The sequence below is a fragment of the Maylandia zebra genome, linkage group LG1 (genome assembly GCF_041146795.1).
Source record: "Maylandia zebra isolate NMK-2024a linkage group LG1, Mzebra_GT3a, whole genome shotgun sequence".
NCBI lineage: Eukaryota > Metazoa > Chordata > Actinopteri > Cichliformes > Cichlidae > Maylandia > Maylandia zebra.
Genome location: NC_135167.1, coordinates 17,523,763 through 17,543,298, shown reverse-complemented (window position 1 = coordinate 17,543,298; position 19,536 = coordinate 17,523,763). Strand labels below are relative to the sequence as shown.

General features: G+C 42.4%; 1 protein-coding gene across 4 annotated transcripts in view; it reads right to left on the bottom strand.

Moving 5' to 3' along the window:
* The window catches only part of gse1b (Gse1 coiled-coil protein b), a 167,125-nt gene that overhangs the window by 25,701 nt on the left and 121,888 nt on the right, over positions 1 to 19,536 (bottom strand). Inside the window, exon 1 of one of the 4 annotated variants that reach the window (XM_023153371.3) lies at positions 18,858 to 19,076. The exons of 2 other annotated variants lie outside the window; for them this stretch is intronic. Coding sequence is in view for 1 of the 2 variants with exons in the window: in XM_004539396.6 (XP_004539453.2) it covers positions 584 to 617 (34 nt within the window). In the remaining variant the exon portion in view is untranslated. Of the gene's footprint in view, positions 1 to 583; positions 876 to 18,857; positions 19,077 to 19,536 lie in introns of those variants that run through there. One more of the 4 variants, XM_004539396.6, reaches the window with a different exon arrangement.

Sequence of the window (19,536 nt, the reverse complement as noted above, 5' to 3'; positions counted from 1 at the left end):
AAGAGAGCAGAAGCAGAGCACCGTGTGTGTGTGTGTGTGTGTCTGTGTGTGTTTTCAAGTGGATACACACACAGTGGCAAGTCAGGCATGAGAGAGTGAATAGCATTCCCAACACCTCTCAAGTTGTCCTGCCTGTAACCTCCCAGTTACCCAGTGCACTTTCAATGAACCCAGCAAACAATTAATAATGGAATCACTAAAGTAACACACACAGAGCCTGGTGACAGACCGGCAAACAAGCAAAAGCACACACCAAGTTCAACTCCATTCCAGTAACGTGACTTAAGACAATAGCGTGCTACTCTTCCCTCCTTATTTAGGGAAAGTCCGACAAAGTCAGGAGGACATATTCAAGGAACTTTTTCTAAATGAGTAACTACAGAGACAGCAGCTTATGGTTGACTGTATCATCCACACATATAAACCACAGCACAAACAGAAACAAATGTGAGTAGCAGTGAAAGAAGAGACGAACAAGCACGCAGCCTGACAAATACACGCAGAGGCGCACATCCGGAGTTCTCGCAGCGGTTCAAGAACCCCCCTCACAGATAAAAAAAAAAGTGTGATCGAAGCTTCTTACTGCACAAAGGAGTGGAGCCGCCTGCATCTCCCATGCCTGCATCTTCTCATTGAGCCCAGCCCAGTGCGCACCGGTAACGAGCGCCAGGACACACACCATCTTACTGCTCCCTTCTCTCTCACTCACTCCTTGCCTATCTCTCTCGTCCTGCCCGTCCACTCTCTCCCTGCCTGCCCGGCTGCCTTCCTGTCTCACAAAGACCGTGTAGAGCTTATCTAACAAAGCAACACACTACGCACGCCGCCTCTCTCTCCCCTCCGTGCTCTCGCTCGTTCTCTCTCTCTAACTGAGAAAACAGAAATTCTTAGGCTAGCAGCTGCTGCGATGTCACATGACCTCACCCCCACCCCCTCCCCACAGTCTCCCTCACTCCTCCTCCTCCACCCTTCTCAACCTATAATTCCTCAGCCATTTGTAGATAACAGACACAGGCATGCATGCCCTGCAAAGGCGAATTGGAGGAGGGGGAGGGGAGGGAAGGAGGAGACGGAGGAGGAGGAGAAACAGGGAAGGGTGCTCAGCCGGTCATCACATCTGACCTCATTGCTGGCAAGCGTCATGAAGCGTGTGCGTGTGGGGTCGTGTATGCATATGCATGAATGGAGGGGGAGCAGGTAGGTGAAATATGCGAGGCTCCCTTTTTTTTTCTTAAGACAAATACAAAGAAGTTAGGAGAAAGAAAGAAAGAACATGCCCTGGCCTGTGTCAAGCCCTACAGCACAACACAGAAACTCTTTTGTAAATTATTAGCCTCAATTCAACTCAGTTCAATTTGCTTTATTCACACATTTCCACAACTGAAAATTCTCAAATTAAAGTGAAACTAAGGCTATTTCAAAGCAAATACAAAAAGAAAATCATTCTTCTCCTTTTTACAGTAACATTTGTAACATTTCACACAAATAAGGATGTCATACCAAACACACACACACACACACACACACACACACACACACACACACACACACACACACACACACACACACACACACACACACACACACAGGGGTTCCTTTGAGTAAACACACAGTATGCCACAATTAAAAAGAGCTGTTATCAGGGTGGGGGAGCCTAATGTGTAATAGTGGTTGGGGTGGAGGACTCAGGAAAAGGGTAAAAGTGTGGGTTTGACTTCCCCTCTCTGTCCTGCTGTCATAGCAGGGGTGTGAATGACTTGTTTTAGTCATTTCCTCCTTCCGCCACTCGCTACTTTTCTCAGAACAGCAAAGGAGCAAGTGAGCGAGAGATACAATTTTTAGGTTAAAACAACATAGTGGCCAGCATTTCGCCAAATGCCACCTCCCAGAAATCCTCTCTGTTCCTCGAGAGAAGTTTGTCCCTTGTGAACACAGGACCACCACAGTCATTGCTGTTTCCGGCCTTCTCTTCCATTTTTTGTCTAAAACCACGAAGATCAACCAGCTGGTTCTGAACAACACATCCTATCAAAGATTGGTGGTGTGTGTGTGTGTGCTTATGCTTCTATGTTCTGAGTAATCTACCAGCAGTCACGAGTAACATAACTCATAAGGAATCCTTTTCTCATGGTTTAAGTCTTGCTTTGTTGCATACACACACACAATCTATCCCCCTATCAGTCTGCCCTCATTTCCTGTCACCACCATCTCTCATCCAGTAAAGTAAATACCCAGAAATGGAAAACAAACAGTGGCATTTTCCCAGTTAGCTTCCAACAACAAAACAGATAAACACCTATTACTTTAACGTACTAATGATTACAAATCATGTCATCAGTGACAGTGTGATTATATTTCTTTCTAAACTGAGAAAACACAAGCCATGCACAAGCCGTGTAGGCTCTATTTTCAGACTAAGTGAAGAAGAAGACTACGATCTAAGGAAAGCATGAGTAATGTCTCTTGAATTTCCAGATAAGTGGGCCTGCTGTCATTTCTTAACATCACTCAGTTACAACACACTTGCTCAGGGTGTGCAGCGTCAGGCCTTTCATTCTTCAAACAACCAGCAGATGGCATCGTCTAACAGTCAATCAGGGGAATCCTCTGTCAGTAAAACAGCGTATGTCACAGTCCTTTAATCCAGTAATACACAAAAGAAAACGGATACAATTTAATGATATCGTTGTGGATTAAGAGAAGGACAAACCAAGGTTAAGGATGTTAACGCAACATTTACAGAGATATGAATAAATTAGATCTATTGACACTGGAGCAAACGCTGAGCATTTTTTCTGACAACCCAAGGGTTAAAGGAGTCTATTACACACCAAGCTTACTGATGCAATTAACCCTTTCTGTTACGCCCTAAGGGAAAACAAATACAAAGCCCTGAAAAAGAATGTAGACTACAACAGGCTACATACAAACATGATTCTACGCACCCACAGAACAGATTGACTGCTAAATGGCATACAGTAAACGCACTGTTTTAACACCCAGCTGGGAGAGAAGCAGATCACTAACTCCCATAGTCAAACAAACACACTGACACACACAGTTCCACCCTTTTGCTGGTTGGAATGCAGATTAGGCTTTCATGCGCACGCTCGCACACACGCGCACACACACAGGGAACGTAAATCCTCTTGGCTACTGTATGCCCTGGCCAGTGGAGAGATAATGCAGTGGCAGCTCTAGCGAGTGGTTAATCTTTAACCAGGAAGGGATTTGCCTATCAGCTTGTTAAAACTAGCAGTGTCGTGCTGCTGGCCCATCTATTTGATCCAGTCACCAACCTGTCTTGGCCAAGTCCAATACAGCACGGACTGAAACTGTACTGCCAACTGACACATGACAACTAGTGCGTTTCCATGCTTTACTTCACTCAGGCAGCAGATGCCTCTTTTCTAGAGGCATGGTAAAGCACACTTCAGTCGTGCCACAATATTGTGGCTCTGTTTAGGAACAGAGCCAAACCGGTCAGTGTCTCGCTTAAAATGAGCAATAAAAATGTCATTACAATAAACCAGTTGGCTCAATGCATGTGGTCGGGCAGGCAACTGAAGCACAGTTTCTAAAAGCCTTGCTGTGCTCAGCTTTGAATACTTCTGTAGCTCTAATGTAATATAGCTGTGTGGTCTGCTGTTGTGTTCCACTTCAACATTCCAGTTCTTATTTTCGTCTACAGCATGAACGCTGGTTTCTCATAATCTGTTCTTTGATGTACTACAATGTAGTATCAGAGCTATATTTGTCAATACAACACAACCATTTACTCCCACTACTTCAAGGCTAAATGAATTCTAGCACAGTTCGTTCCCTGATTAGCAAAGGACATTTGATATTTGTTTTTTTTATCAACAGGCCAGTATTAAATATTTGAATAAGGAACATTGAACAAGATGTTAATGGAATGCTTGAACTTCAAGTGACGTGCGTTTAGTTCAGTTTTTGCAGACATGCCTCAAGCATGTCATCAGCTAAGCGTCTCGCCCAAAAGTAAGAGGAAAATTATTTTTTTCTTACATTATGGGCTCTAATCAGAGTTGCTCAGCAGAGCTAAAAACTGATGGCAATTCCCAGAGGGAAAGCATATATCAGCTAGACTGTCACACCTAAACTTCAGACAAAGTCGAGAAAATCAAGTTTCGACTTTGTCCAAAGATGGCCTCTTTCACAAACAGACAACAGGAAATAGTCTGCATCACTAGTGGAAATATATAGGTTTAGATAAGAGGTGGCGCCTGGGTAGAGACAAGGAGACAGGACACAGCGTGCCCACTCACTCACTGCGAGTTCTCCAAACAGTTACTTACTTATTCAGACATCCGACTGATTCTGTAGTAGGAAGCTGGAAGAATTAAGTCCATTTAATACTTGACCCAAATTATTTGGAAAATGGTGTAACATATGTAACTCTTCTGGGTTATTACCACAAAGGTTCAGGGCTGCAGTGCACATGTGACCAAACCTTTAGCCTTAGCAGCTCAGACACTGACAGAGGAAGGATTTAGAGTCAATTTGATGAGTACATGTCATCGTGACTGGTTGACAGAAGCTCAAGGTAGCACAAGATGTGCTGACAGGAGGATGAAATAGATGACAGGAAGCTATGTAAGAAGTTTAACATGAAAGAAACTTCAGATTAAAGAGACAACAGAGACAAACGAGGGTTCACAAAACAGCAGTTAAGTAAGCTGCAATTAAGGTTAAACCAACCTAGCTAAACAGGATGTAATATGAGCATAATATCTGCTACCACTGCAAAGTTATCATGTGCCTAAAGCCGGCCAAAAAAAGACTGCATAGCAACAGGAAACATAACTCTGCGGCTAACTAAATCTAAACTTTGAGTGATATACTGTTTATAAATGGTACTCATGTATCCATAAACAGCTAAGGTTGACCAAAAAAAAGATGATCTTTAAGGTGCACAGGCAGCTATTCCAAAACAAAGAAAAACCACTTGACCAAGGACATAATATCAAAGGTGGTCGTAAATGCTCACAGATATGAGTCTGGATATTAACAGTGCAAACAGATGTATGTTTCATCCTCACTCGTGAACACACATTCACACATACGCAGACTATCCAGGAGCACAGCAGGATAAACCTGCTCTGGTAGTTCCAAGTTTGTTTGACTTCTTAGATGAGATGTCATAGTCTACCCTCAGGCACGATACAGCGGACGTGTACGTGTGTTTCCAAAGACACACACACACACACACACACACACACACACACACACACCTACGAGTGCCATCTCTTTCACTCCATACCAAAGACAAAAACCTAATATCAGAGAAATCCTGAAACAGAAGCACTGTGGCTGCAGAGAAGCTGAATCAAAGGCGACAGTTCCACTGGAGAAAAATGGAAGAAGAAAAGGAAGACCAAGACAGAGGAAGAAAAAAATCACAGTGGTGGTGTAGGAGGAGGGGGGTGGGGAGAGGGTGGGGGGCTGAGCGAGAGATCAGTCAAGAAGCCGAAAGAGAGGGAGACAGCATTGCCTGCGTCTGAGCTGTCATTATACAGCAGGCCTCCATTATGGAGCTACAGCAGAGAACAGAGTACATCTCTCTCTGACCTGGCTTGCTCACATTGTCCTACACACACACACACACCTAAACACACAAGCACGCAGACACCACTGTGCAACAAGCAAAGAGAGCAGTCTTTCTGTCTTCTACGTTGTGAGGCTTTAAATGATACGGCTGTGTACGTGAACGTGCATGTGTGTGAACACCTTATTATTCATCCCTCACCTCCTACTTCTCTTCCTCTCGTACACTCACTGTTTTCACCCCACCCCCAACCTGCCTTCCAGCAGCCAGCAACAAAAACACAGAGATTTCAAAAGACCAGCCGGCATCTCTCTCCCTCTCTTCACCTTCTTCTCTTCAATTCTCCAACACACACACAGCCACAGAGAAACAGTGTGTCCTCGGGGCAGGCACGAGCTGAGATGATTTTCTCTCCTCTCCTCCTCCCTGCATCCGACTTACCCACCCCAACAGTGCCATTTCCTCTGTCTGTTAATTACATAGCGGCTGTGGTAGGGGTGGCTGGGGTTGTGGTGGTGTGTGCGCGCGTGAGCGCATGTCATCTTGGGAGTGTGTAGTTGTGTTCTCGGAGATACCAGCGTGGGCGTATGACAGAACAGTCTGGTTACGCTTCACAATGCTGCTTAGAGAGTGTGAACACACACATGCAGAGATACACATTCAGCCACACAAACACGCACAAGAGCCTCCTGTCTGTGTTTCTGGCTCTTTGTGGTCGATGCCCCAGGAGTCAAGCTGCTGTCTGTATGGCTGTGCCCTCTGCAGCCTCTTGCTGAGGGGGACACAGCCTTGCTGCTCCCCTGATGAGAGGGCCTGCTTCAGCCCCAGCCCAGCTGTTCGTCAGAAAGCATGGAGGCTGTTAGCTCAGATATTACCATGTCCTGCCAACTCCCTCTTTTAATCAACCTCACCTGTTACAGAGACTGAAAAAGGGTGACAGATTGGCTCCGAAAAAGGGAGGGCGACATTACAAACGTTACAGATCTCCCACACATGAACTCAAAAACCAAAAGACAAAAATCTACCATGGAGCTTATCGTCTTTTCTGCACCTGTGTTTCTTTAGCGTACTTTTAGCCACATAAACTGATACGTACACAGGCACAGATGACACACACAATGCTGACAAATAAGCAGACAACCTATATATCCCACAAAGCTGAATAAATTGTATTGTTCTGAACTGTGATACTCTCAGTGCTTGGGGACATCATTGCATGTAACATATTTTGGTTGTTATCATCATTCAGCTTGCTCCCTCCTCCTCTCTTTATCTCCCTCCACAAGCCTCCTCAGGAGATGAGCACAGTTTTGGTTTTTTTTGCTGGATTCCCTACATACACTCCTCACTTCATCCGCTCTCCCTTTTCTATTCTCTCTGTGATGTACTCTTCTGGGTTGTGGTTGCCTAATTAGCACTGCAAGTGCTCTGCATGGGCCCTGACTCCCAAGCGGCACCGCCGCACACACACAAGAAGACACACACAGCGACAGACATGCACACAGCACCCACTTGACTTTCCATAGCTGTTGCTGAGAGTTAGCCTGTTGTAATCTTGTAATTGGTTTAATTGGTGTGTGTTCCCGGTCGTGCATGCGTGTGCGTGTCCAAATGTGTGGATGCTGCACGGTTTGACGAGTGAACCTCTCTTCTCTAGGCGAGCACGAAGAAGGCAAACCACTGTCACCATGGCCAAATCTTTGTGAGTAGCCACAAAAACAAGGCTTTGCCACAGAGCTGAGACTTGTGGTGTCCTTGATACTCTCAAGTACTTGACAAGTACACCATTTGCAGAACAGTCATTCATTTAAAAAGTGATTTTAATATTTCACAACGTTCGAGGGTCAGTCCAGATTAATCACAATGGCTCTTGCAGTGCTTAAAACTTCAAATAAAAATTTCTCAGTAATATTACAATGAATTTGAGCATTGCTTGTTTATTAGCTAGACCAGCGAACTGTGTGATTTAAGATTAGATCCACAAAGAATGCAAAAAGAATAAGAAGTGGTTCAAAAGTGCAAATGTTCATGACTTATCTAGTTAGCACAGGGGAAATCTAAGGATCTGTAAGATTAAAGCTAGAACAGTTACACAACCTTACAAACATTTAGTCAGTTGTTACTTGGTTATTCAACCAAAAGAAAAACAGCTGACGACAGATATTTTGACAACAGATCACTCAATTTAGTCATGCAATACTTTGTCAGGTTCCAGTTTCTCAAATTAGTTTCTTTATCCTTTCTTATCTTTTTTCTTTAATTTTTTTTAAATGATCAAACTTTTACCTTTGGCCTTTATAAATCTTTATAAATTGCATTATATTTTATTGTTTACATTTTTTATGATTTTTTTTATAGTGTGCATGAGAAGAAATCATTATTAGTCATAGAATTAAACCATTCAAGTATATTAAACTTTCTGTTAAATGTAAACATCCGTTTGTGTTCTGTGTGTACATACAACACAGGTGCCTGTACTTGCCATGGTACTGTGCAAATGTAACAAAAAACTGGATTGGCTTGCAACGATCCACAGATTTTGTGGTGCAGAATGTATTAAGAGGCAATGAAGTGTGCAGCGTGCTTGTGCAGGTGTTGAGTACATCGGCGTGATCTTTCTCAATGGCTTACTCAACATTTAAGAGATTCACTTGCCATCCTAAAAGAACGACAAAACAGTTGATTGCCATAATGCATACATCCATGAGATTGAATAGACTGGGAAAACCATGCAGCGATGTACCCCCCCTGTGTGTTTATGTTATCCGCTCACTAAATTACTAATTATTAGAAATTATGTCAATCGGTTGCAATGCAACGAGAAATGCACAAGGTTGATGTGATACTGAGATAAGAGACAACGCGTATGGAAGATGTGAAACCGAGATATAAACAAAAATACAGAAAGAACAGTTCCCAAAATGCATACGCTTTTAGTTATGCAAATATCAGCCAGCTAAAACAAGCCTAGCTGGCAACTAGATTCTCTGTGAGAGCACGTTTAACAAGGCAACTGTGGCCTCCACCAACACAGGCATGCAGCTCTGTCCATGAGCTTATTAAAACACTTGGCCGCAAAATTGCTTCACTTCTTCAGGCACATATCTGACCTTGTACTCATACACAATGAGGCATGCTAACAAACAGACACATACAATATGACAGTCAGCTGATATGGCAGATATCGCAGAAACAGAGGAAAAGACAGAAATGGAGGAAACAAGAGCAGGGACGTGCAGAGGGGGGGGGGGCTAGAGGGGCTTGAGCACCCGCCCCTTTCCTGATGAGTGCCCAAAGTGCCCTTTTGTTGAGGCAACTTTTAAATTTTTTTTATTTATTTATTATTTTTTTTATGTGTGTACGTGCGGAGTCCTGTCTGTGCCCATCAACAATAATATTTAACTATTAATCATAGTTTTGCTAAATAAAAGGATCTGGCTTGCATCAGTCACATGATCACATTTAACCAATGATCGCCCTCGACGGCAGAACGCGCTGGTTACGAGCCGGGAACGAGCTCACAAAGAGCACGCGCATTTTTTGCGGTCCGGAGCTGTAGGAGAAACACAAGTTAACTCAGAGACACAGACTGATGCGACAAACCCAGTAAGTAGGTGTACAGCGCACACTGTAGTGTGTAGCACACAGGAGTATTAGCTTATTACGTACACGTTGGTAAGCTGTCTTGTTGCAACTGACGAACTGAAACAAACGAGCGTGCTGTGTGTGCAACAGCGCGACAAACATTACCTGTCCTTTTATTAACTGCACAAGTAGTGCTGGTCACAGCTGCTGGCTACCTGTGTAAGGCTGTCATGGGTCTGTAGCTCTGTCACCGTTTTAGGGAACATATTTAGTTTTAAAGTAAGTTTCTGGGCATTTCCTGCCTTTCTGGAGGGATTATATTTCACTAAAAAACAATCTAATATGCATGTCCACATAATAATAATTATAATATATTAAAAAACACACGCTGTATTTTAAAGAACATACATTAAGAAGCAGATTATATTAGATTTATATTTTAAATAAGACAAAAGATTGTATCTCTACAGTTTAAAAATGTAATAAGCTTTGCCCTGCACAGAGTGGATAGTGAAACAAATGGAATCATCATAAATACATTATTTCATATTTATTACTTCCCCCTCCTCATTGCTTTATTATTGTAGCTCTAGTAATAAATAATAATGTAAGGATGCCCATAGTATATACAGTATTCTGAAGAAGGTCTAAAATGTCACTGTGCGTGCATGTGTGTGTTTTATGTATATAGATTTTTTTAAATTATTACTCATGATATAACATTGTGCAGACATGGCTGGTAAGGACATGAGGAGGAAACAGTAGGAGCGTATGAGGCTACTAAAGGCAGTGCTATAACATTTTTCTGTCATCATTTTATTATAGATTAAGTGCAAGAGTTGTTAGGTGTGGATAATTAGATTATAGTTTATTGCAATAGCAAGTTGTGCCTTGTTCTCAGATAGACAGCAAGTGGAGAGTGATATATGAAATGATGGGAAGGAAGGAAGAAGAGAAGCAAAGAGTGATTCACAGGCAGAGCCGAGTTTATGTCACAGTTTTTCGTTGCCTTATGGTTCCAAGCGCTGTCACCAATCTTTGCATTTTGTTATTATCTCATGACACTTGTTTAATCAGCTACCATCTCTCCTGTGGACTTTTTAATGTCTACAGTCTCAGATCAACACAGCCCTGCCCTTCCCATATTAGATTCTTGATGAATGTGTGTTGTTGTTATTCAGCATGGTTCAATGTGCCCCTTTTTAACTTTGAGCACCCGCCCCTTTAAACCTCTCTGCACGTCCCTGAACAAGAGAGGCAAAGAGTCATGTTGAAGAGAGGTGGAAGCAGACACGGATAGAGGCAAGATGAGATGATGATGTGATAGCAGAAGAAAAGGGCTTTGTTGAAGAGTAGCCCTTAGCACAAAGCTGTTTTTAGTGTGACTGGAGAAAGCACAAGATGGACAGAATTGTGCTGAGGTACACACACCAAAAAAAAAAAAAAAAAGGGTTAATGAAAGAGGCTCTACTTGGTGAGGGCAATAGTCAAGTATGGTCAGTATTGAGTGTGTGTATGATTCGCTTATCTACTGCTCTCACGTTGCCTGTGTTGTGTTTATTTGGCCCGTGCTTATCAGGCTCTGGGGTATGACAACGACAGCAGCAAACACGAGCTACACAAACATACGCATATAATCTAAAGAGGTGGTTTGGTCTGCTCAATGTAGCAAGAGCGGCTTGTGTGAATGAAAATGTTTTTTTTAATCGTACGCCTCAGGCAATCAAATCCAAACTGAAGCTTCAGAATACAAAGTTGAGACTGTGACAAAGTGGCTGGAAATTACTCCACAGATGAACACTGCGCCCTGTTGTCTAAATGAAATCACGATGGCTACCAAAGCAGTATGTCTCCAATGCAGTTCAGGGAATGGCTCTCGAAACATGGGACTCGACCACAATGGAGAGCAGTGTGACTCACCTTGCATCTATAAAAACTGCCCGCACAGTCCTCATGTTCGAAAAAGAAACCCTGAAAAATGTGACACTAAACTGGGGGAAACAACGATTTAAGCTCCAATCAAGCCAAAGTGAATAAAAGTGTTTCCAGTTACGAGAAGTAAAATATGGTACGGTCAGAGAATATGTATAAAAGATTAAGTCAATAAAGTGAAGCCACTGGAGAAATGCTTTAAACCTGCATTCGTTTAATGCCCAGCACAAGAAATACTCCTTTGGTTGCAAACAGACAATACAGACTGTATAGAAAGTCCATACTTCTAGATTGATTTATGACCTAGTTAAAGACTTTCCTAATGAGTTTATAGTTCCAATTTCTACTTCCAAATCTTAATTAAAACAGCACAATGTTCACTGTGTGAGTTATGGTCCCATACAGAAAAATATAGAAGGCAGAGAAGGTTTAGGACAGGGGTCGGCAACCCTAGGCACGCGTGCCACGGCTGGCACGCGAAGGGTTAACTGCACGACCATAGCTGGACTGGCTATCGGGCATACCGGGCGGGCATTTGCTCAGTGGGCCGATGGTGATTTTCCGTTTTTATGGGCCGATGATTTTTTATTTTTAGTAACGGTATAAATAATGAAATGTGGTCGATTGGCCAGATGCTGGCCGGTGCGTAAAAAATAACTCAGTTGTTTGGTGGTGGTTATGGCGGAGCTTCCACAGATTCAGTGACATTAGCAAGTGGTGGAGGCCAGCAGGTGGATGAGGGAAAGGGAAGGCAGGAGGAGCAGGGACCCGAGGCGGCCGCCGGTCCGAGTGTCAGGTGAATTGAAATTCAGGTAAGAAGTTATGACCTGCAGTCTATCTGGGTCAGATATAAACCAAGTTTAGATGGAGTTTATTTTTGTTGTGCTGACTTTTTACAGTCAGTTACAATAACTCGTACTGTGTACTAGCCAGCATGATGGAGTTTATACACCTGGGTGGGTGCTATGATTTTACTGATAGTGAACTTTATTTTATTCATAAGGTTAGTTAGTAGAGTTGCCAACCATCCCGTAAAAAGACGAATCGTCCCGCATTCAGAGAAAATATTACGCGTTTCGTATTGAGCTGATAAGGAACACAGTTTGTCCCGTACTTCAGCTAGAATGAAAAAAAAAAACAAACACACAAAGCTGGATTTATTCTGTCGTTACGCTGCACAGCTGCCTCTTCTTCTCTCATTCTCTCCCCCTCCCTCTCCTGTTGCTACTTCAATCATGAAACTGATCAATGATCAGCTGATCGGCTTTTCTCTCTTGTTTGTTTATCGCCCACTTTGCACTAGAAAGAGGAAACCGCCAGATGTCGTGTTAAACAACAGCAGCATGTTTAAGCTTGATCAGCTGTTGTTAGAATTTACTTAATATTAATTTCCAGTATCAGCTGATGTTTGCTGGAGCCACAGCTGTTAAAGCTGCTGGTCATGATGTCGGTTTGGTTATCAGGTGAGAGGGAAACATGAAGATGAAACCAGGAGATGTCCTTACTGAATCATCAGAGCTGAACAGGTGATGGAGAAACAGGTTTACCTTTTAGGTGACATGAATGAGTTGAAGCGAAGTTATAAGGGAAGGAAGAAATACACGGATACATCCGTAGATTCGAGACAGAATTCACAATGTGTTTTTGGGACTTTCAGGTGTATGGACCAATGTTTTATTTTCTGTTCAAACCAGAAAGTTTTAATGAGCAGCTAGACTTGTCTCGCATTAACTGGCTGAGTTAATGCCAGTTAATGCAACATCGAAGCAGCTGGAATCCATAGCTGTGCGTGTTCATGGAGCTTGCATTTTCACCTGCTGGACATCACTACCTGACAAGTTTAACTGTCTTCAAAACAATGCAGAGGCCTAATTGACAGTATTTGGTTCTACATATCTGTGTGAGCAGACTTTCTCTCACATGAGTATCCTCAGGCCATCTGAATGCTGGACGCTCAGAGACCTGTGTCTCTGAGTGGGAGACCAGAGATCAGAGTGTATTAACAAACATGCCATATTGGCTCAGTTTATTTTTCTTATCATTGTTGTGAGGAGACCATAAATAGCATTTGCACTTTCTGTTGTACAGTTCATTTGCTATTATGGAGTTCTTGTTATGGATAAAAAGTGTCTTTTTATTTTTTTTGTTGAAAATAGCTGATAGCTATTCGCTGCCAACATCTGCAAACAAATATAATTCTATAAAGTGGTTCTATATAGTATGCAACTGTTAATATAGAGCGTTATTAAATTTATTGCTAATACAATCATATGGCAGACTGACTTCTGAGGAAATTTTAGATGGCACTCATCATCAGAAAGGTTGCCTACTCCTGATTTAGGATATGGCTACACAGAGGTTGATAAATGGCCATTGTATGAGCATGCTGTGTCCTCTTTTTCTGAGATCTACTCACTCATTACACCCAGCTTTGAAAACAAACAAATAAATAAATGAAGTGTTCAAGTTGAGGCTTCAAAATGGGACTTCCCAACCCAATGTGTAACATTGTGGCCATCTTTTAAACACAAACTATAGTTTCAGGTGCTGGTTTAGCTCAGTGCGTGCGCAGACAACCACAGGCCGAACGGCTGAGAGTGGCAGGCCCGGGTTCTAGTCTGACCCTTTACCACATGTCTTCCCCCTTCTATCTCTGCCCCCGCTTTCCTGTCCTTTCTTCACTGTGCCTCTCAAATAAAGCTGAAAAAAGGCCAAACACAAACTATAGTTTAACTTGAGGTGAACATCTTTTAGGTGAAAAATGGTAAAAGGTTAACTTGTGTGAGAGTGATAAAAATCCACACTTACAGATGAATGTACGATACGAGACAACAATGCCCCGACACTAATTTCCACGTTTAACAAATTATTCTGATCATGTAAACACAGGTACAATATACGTCCTACTAGTTTTTACCTCTGAAATCTCAGATCTACTTGGAATATTTTTTCAGCAATGTGAAGCGATCCTATGCAAGTAACCCTCATTACAAGGACTTGAGTCTACAAATTGAGGCCAAGACTCTCATTAAAACTCTCATATTCACGTCTACTTGCCATCAGTGTAACAACTTTACATATTTAAATGCACTTATATCGGGTAGCTTTGACACTTCGTACAGCCTTCCTGATCTATTACTGGAGAATTATGCTACTGTTACTGAAGTCCTTCGTTTTTATGTAAAATTAACCATCTAGCCTCAAAATAATGTGGTGTGTCACAAGGCATGTGAGTGTGCCAGGCTGTATGACAAAGCCTTAATGTTTTTAAAAGCATGCACTAACCAACACACACATATCATACTGATAAAACTAAGCAATGTTTAACAGCAGTGCTGGGTGACAAGAAATGCATCTCTACACATTCTACAGAGCAGGTTTAGCTTGCTCTCATACACAGAGTAAACAAACACACACACGTAAAGTAATAAGTGGCTTTATTACTGGAAATGAGGAGGAAAATGTTGCAGGCCTGAGAAAAAAAAAGGAGGACATCAGACACAGGAAGCTGTTGGCTCTCTGGCTCAATACTTTACTACTTCTTTCTACCTGTGGAACTGTCTGCTTGGTCCTTCACCCAACGTCCCATCTGTCTTCTCTTCAGATAAATACTTTATGACCTGTTTGTTCAGCTGTCTTCACTGGTCATCACATTTACAGCTTACATTTACTACGGTTTTTTTAAACACTCAATAGGAGATTCTTAGAAAGACAATCAAACACACAAACTCAATTCGTCCCAAAGGGAAAAGCCATGAAATCCAAGGTTAAACCTACAAAATCTAAGACATGCCCCATGAGAGTTCTAGCTAGGGATACAGAAGGGCAAAAACACAGAGAGGGAAAGACAGAGAAGGAAAGGAAACATGGCAGAGGGTATGTAGACAAAACAGAAAAAAGCCCTCAATTTCCTAAACGTCCCTACACTTGTATTCTCTTCCATCACAGAGCCGGACCACAGACGAATCCAGCCCTGTCACACAAAGAGAGCGGTAAATGCACCCACAATTTCATACCACCTAAGGACATTGTTGTGATGCTAGTAAAAGCCAAGCCTCACCCAGTAAAACACATCCCATTCTCTGTAATAGAGAACTATGTAAACCCATGCAAAGGCCTTTCTACAGTCTGTGCTATTCAAAGCTATCAATGTGGGCTGTTGATAAGAAAATGCAAAGTGGGTCACCTTTAACTCCAGGCTCCTTGTGTAAACAGTACAGGAAGCTGCTTGGGACTCTCCTAATCACTCTCTAAACAGAGCCAGGTGCTGTTGCCACAGACAAACTGTCACCAACACTCTGCTCAACACAGCTGCTGTCTAGCCCCCAGACACTCACAGCACTGCAGGCTACCACAGCATGACAAACAGCACAACGACACCTGAAAACATGCCAACCTCGTATAAGTGCTCTCGCAGCATAAAGCTTCAAGAACTTTTAAATGGCAGATTACAACTGAAAAAAATTCTGTTCCTCAGAGCAAGATTTGCATAAGTAATCTCCTACTCTTATCATGTGCTGAACCATCAGAGACATGTAAGTCTGTGACAAGAGAGGATAAATCCAACCAAAGTCAGCTAACTCACTTCTGCCAACAACACTATATTTGTTCCTCTTAGTATATATAATATCTTGCTAAGACTTAATTTTCACAAACTGTGGTAGACAAACAAAGAACACTTTTTAGTGTCTCAAAACATTACTGGGCAATCAAAAGGTTTCTGTTAATCACTCCGAAAGGTAATGCTTCATTTAAAACAAGCAGAAAATAATCATTATCAGCAGGTGCTTGTTCGCTTAAACTAGGCCAGGCACAGTAGAGGTTTTCCTGATGAGGAAACAAATTGCATCACATAGAGAAGTTGCATTACAGTTAAACATAAGTAGGTGATTTAATACTCCTTGATGGCTGATGATCAAAAAAAAAAAAAAAAAAAAAAAAGACTGTAGACGAGATCAGGCAGACAGGCAAAAACTGCATGCTATTAATGCAGAAAACTCAACTACTATCACAACCAGCAGAGTGTTTCATAGGTGCAAAGTTATTATCTTAAGTCCACCAAACAAAAGAGCCATCACAATTGCATAGTTGTGGTAAAAACAACAGGTACATTCATGCAGCAGCCAGGTTTTTATCCACCTTAAGTATGAACCAAGCAAACTGCACCGCCCCACCTCCATCTAGTTTGTTACGCAAAAAGGAGCTGAAAATGCTTTTCCAGTTTTCAGAAGTGCAGTCAGCAAATTATACATGAATACTAAAATACCAAAACTGTGCATCTGTGTCCTGCATGTCTATGTAGTTTTTATCAATAATGTTGGATTATTAATTACAACCTGGTTAAATTTAGATAACCCTAACCCTGCCCTCTCTATTAGCAATGACTGATCCTAACCCAGCAGCCTTGTGACATGATCACTGTTCTGTTTATATATATATTAATGTGCTGTAGTGGGGAAAAACAGACATGAAAATAAAACCCCTAACAATTCTGTGACATCACTACTTCAGGCTTTATTTTAAGAGCACACAATTTGCAGTCCCATTGTAATAACAGAGATCCCTAAATAAATTAAAAGCAAGATTAGAAACTGCTTCTCCAGCTGAATGACAGGTTTTATAAGATGGAGAAAACACAGGACATCATCCATTCTGCTCTCAATCTACATCCACATGAATGAGTTTCATTTTAAAATGAAAAAAAATCTCTATCCGAATGAACATGTTAGCATGAAAACATATACTGGAGTTGTCGCAAAGCAAATATGGCACGATGGGAAAGGAGTACCCGTGAAATAAAAATAAAATGGCCTAGCTAGATGGTTTTGGCTTCATTTATGTGTCTGATAATACCCATCAGGAAATGAAAGTAGCAGTTTGTGTCACTGGTTCCAACATTATTCCATTTAAGTTTAAATGTAAATTTAAATGTAGCCAAAGTTACTGTTTTTGAATTGAATTAAAACTTAATAATCTGTCTGTATCCTCAATTTTTTACATCTAATAAACATTTGGTGATTACGAACAGTTAATTAAAAGACATATTGTGCTGAAAGGCATAACATCAGAGGGAGTGAGAGCTGAATCTGTGAAAGCAGTCTAATTTGGACTGGTTAAATGGCAGGTTGAGCATGTGTTCATGCGGAGGATTTCCTGTATGAAACACAAATTAGTGAAGTGGTGACACCGGCTATCATCAGAGGTAAAAGATGGCAGTTGTAGGCTCACGTTAACCGCACTTGAGGAGAACTCCTAAAAGTACCTGGCCTGCAACCACATATCTAGCATATGGCTTAATCTGGATCAATATCTTGACTAAATACACAGTGAATGACAACCGTAAGATACATTTACATGATTTCTTTTGATAGGAGTGAAACTAATAGTGTCTGTGATAACCAAAATACCTGGGATGACACCATTTCCTGTTCTATTCTAGTGCCAACTGATGTGCCCCCCCCCCCTCATTTACTTTTAATTGTCCTACACTGTATTTTTTTGCCCTTTACCCTACTGTAAGCCATTTCTGGCTCTATTCTGAGAAGCCGGACTGTTTCCCATGTCAGTTACAATAAGTAATGGATTAAACACCTCGGAGTTATGCCAAAAATGTCAGAACAAAGTCATGACAGAGGGATAGCCATGTAGCAATGAATGACCTATCTCCACCACCAGTCAGCAGCTGTTAAAAAGAAAGCAGGAGGTCAGATTCCCTGCTCTTGCAGTTATGGCAAAGCTTATCAGCAGCAGCTAAAACACACAACAAGGCTCCTTCTGGCTACAGATAAACTCAACCCGCCGCACGGTGCGTGCAGTAAAGCCTGTTGCTTCACCGCTGTGTTTGCTGGCCGTGTTTTAAACCCAGGTTGTGTGACGAGACTAACGAGCGGTGTGTGCGTCTGTTTCAGTGTGTTCCCCACAGAAGAAAGAAAGAAAGAAAGAAAGAAAGTGAAGGAGCGCGTGGGATGTGGTTCAAGACGGTCCACCTGCCACGCGCACGCGTACAAACACGTACAGGGAGAGATCCTCCAACCCGACAGCACCAAATGGTCAAGATGCGTTAGCAGTCACATTTAGAGGAAATGCCCCGAGAAGCAACACAGAAAAGACAACTGCGAAGGAGCCAAACGAACTGAAGACTGCGGATTAACAACAAAGTAAATCCATCAATACAGTTTTAAACAGGCTAAAGAGTCAGTGTCAAAAGGGTCTAAAGTGAGCGTAAATGGCTTAACGCAGAAACCCCGAGCTATGCTTTAATGGGCTAATAACAACAGTGAACCGGTAACAACGTTACAAGAAGTTCATTTGAGGGGGTGGGGGGTCGGCCGCTTTTCTTTAGACCTTCGGGTAATCTGCATTTTAAAACACGATTATATTAAAGTCCTTAATAACAAGTGAGTAACGATATATAAATACTGAGCGATATTAAGGGCTAGATGGCCGCGTGAGCGCACCGGAGCGGCTCATTTTCTTTCTCTTTCTGTTGCACTCACTCTCTCTTGTCTCTTTTTCACACATTAGCACGCACACACAAAAGCACGCGCGCGCACACCAGCGAGGGCTACACACACACACACACACACACACACACACACATACATACATACATAAGGGCTCGGCACCGACCTTCGAAAAATAAAATGAAATAACTAGCACCCGTTTCCTCGATATAGTAACGACTTCCTCAACAAACCCTCGCCGTATGTTCGCTCGTATACACAAACAACCTCCAGGTTTGAAAACAGATTCACAAAAAAAAATCACTCACCGCAAACAAGTATGGGCTATTCCAGTGTTTATAAATTGGTTTAAAAAAGGTTTAAAAAAATCTCCTTCCGTTAGCGGTGAAAGCGTTGATCCATCCTCCGTCGAGAACAGAGACCGTGCACTTTTGTTGTCACGCAGGAAGCTCCGACGCCTAGCGAGGCCACAGCGACGGAGCACAGCAGAGCAGAGCGCCGGAGAGAGGAGGAGAGAGGCGGCCGGCTGCCGGGAGCCGAGAGGTGGAGCTTCCGCCCCGGCGGGGGCCGGACCACAGGCACACAGAAAGACTGGCAAGGCGGAGGGGGGCGGGGGGTAGAAGCACCTGCTCCCTCCCCGTCACGCCCCCAGTCAACAGGGCTGACCTCGCATAGTCATCCCAGAGGGACGAGAATGCACGTTAAAGGCTTCACCAGGAGGGTTAGACTACTTCCTGATCAGTTAAAATTAAATTCGCACTAAGTTATCCTGTGATTTAAATTTCTGTTTCGTATGTACGCATGCGTATGTATACTAATATCTAATCTTAGTATTAGTACCTTGAATAGTATCTTACGAAATACACTGATACAAAATAGATCACTTAATTTAATCACATAATCCAATAAAAACAGATATCATTGCTCTTTTGTTTTGCTAATTACCACTACAGCGTGACAACACAGGGTACAGTACTCTTTTGCACA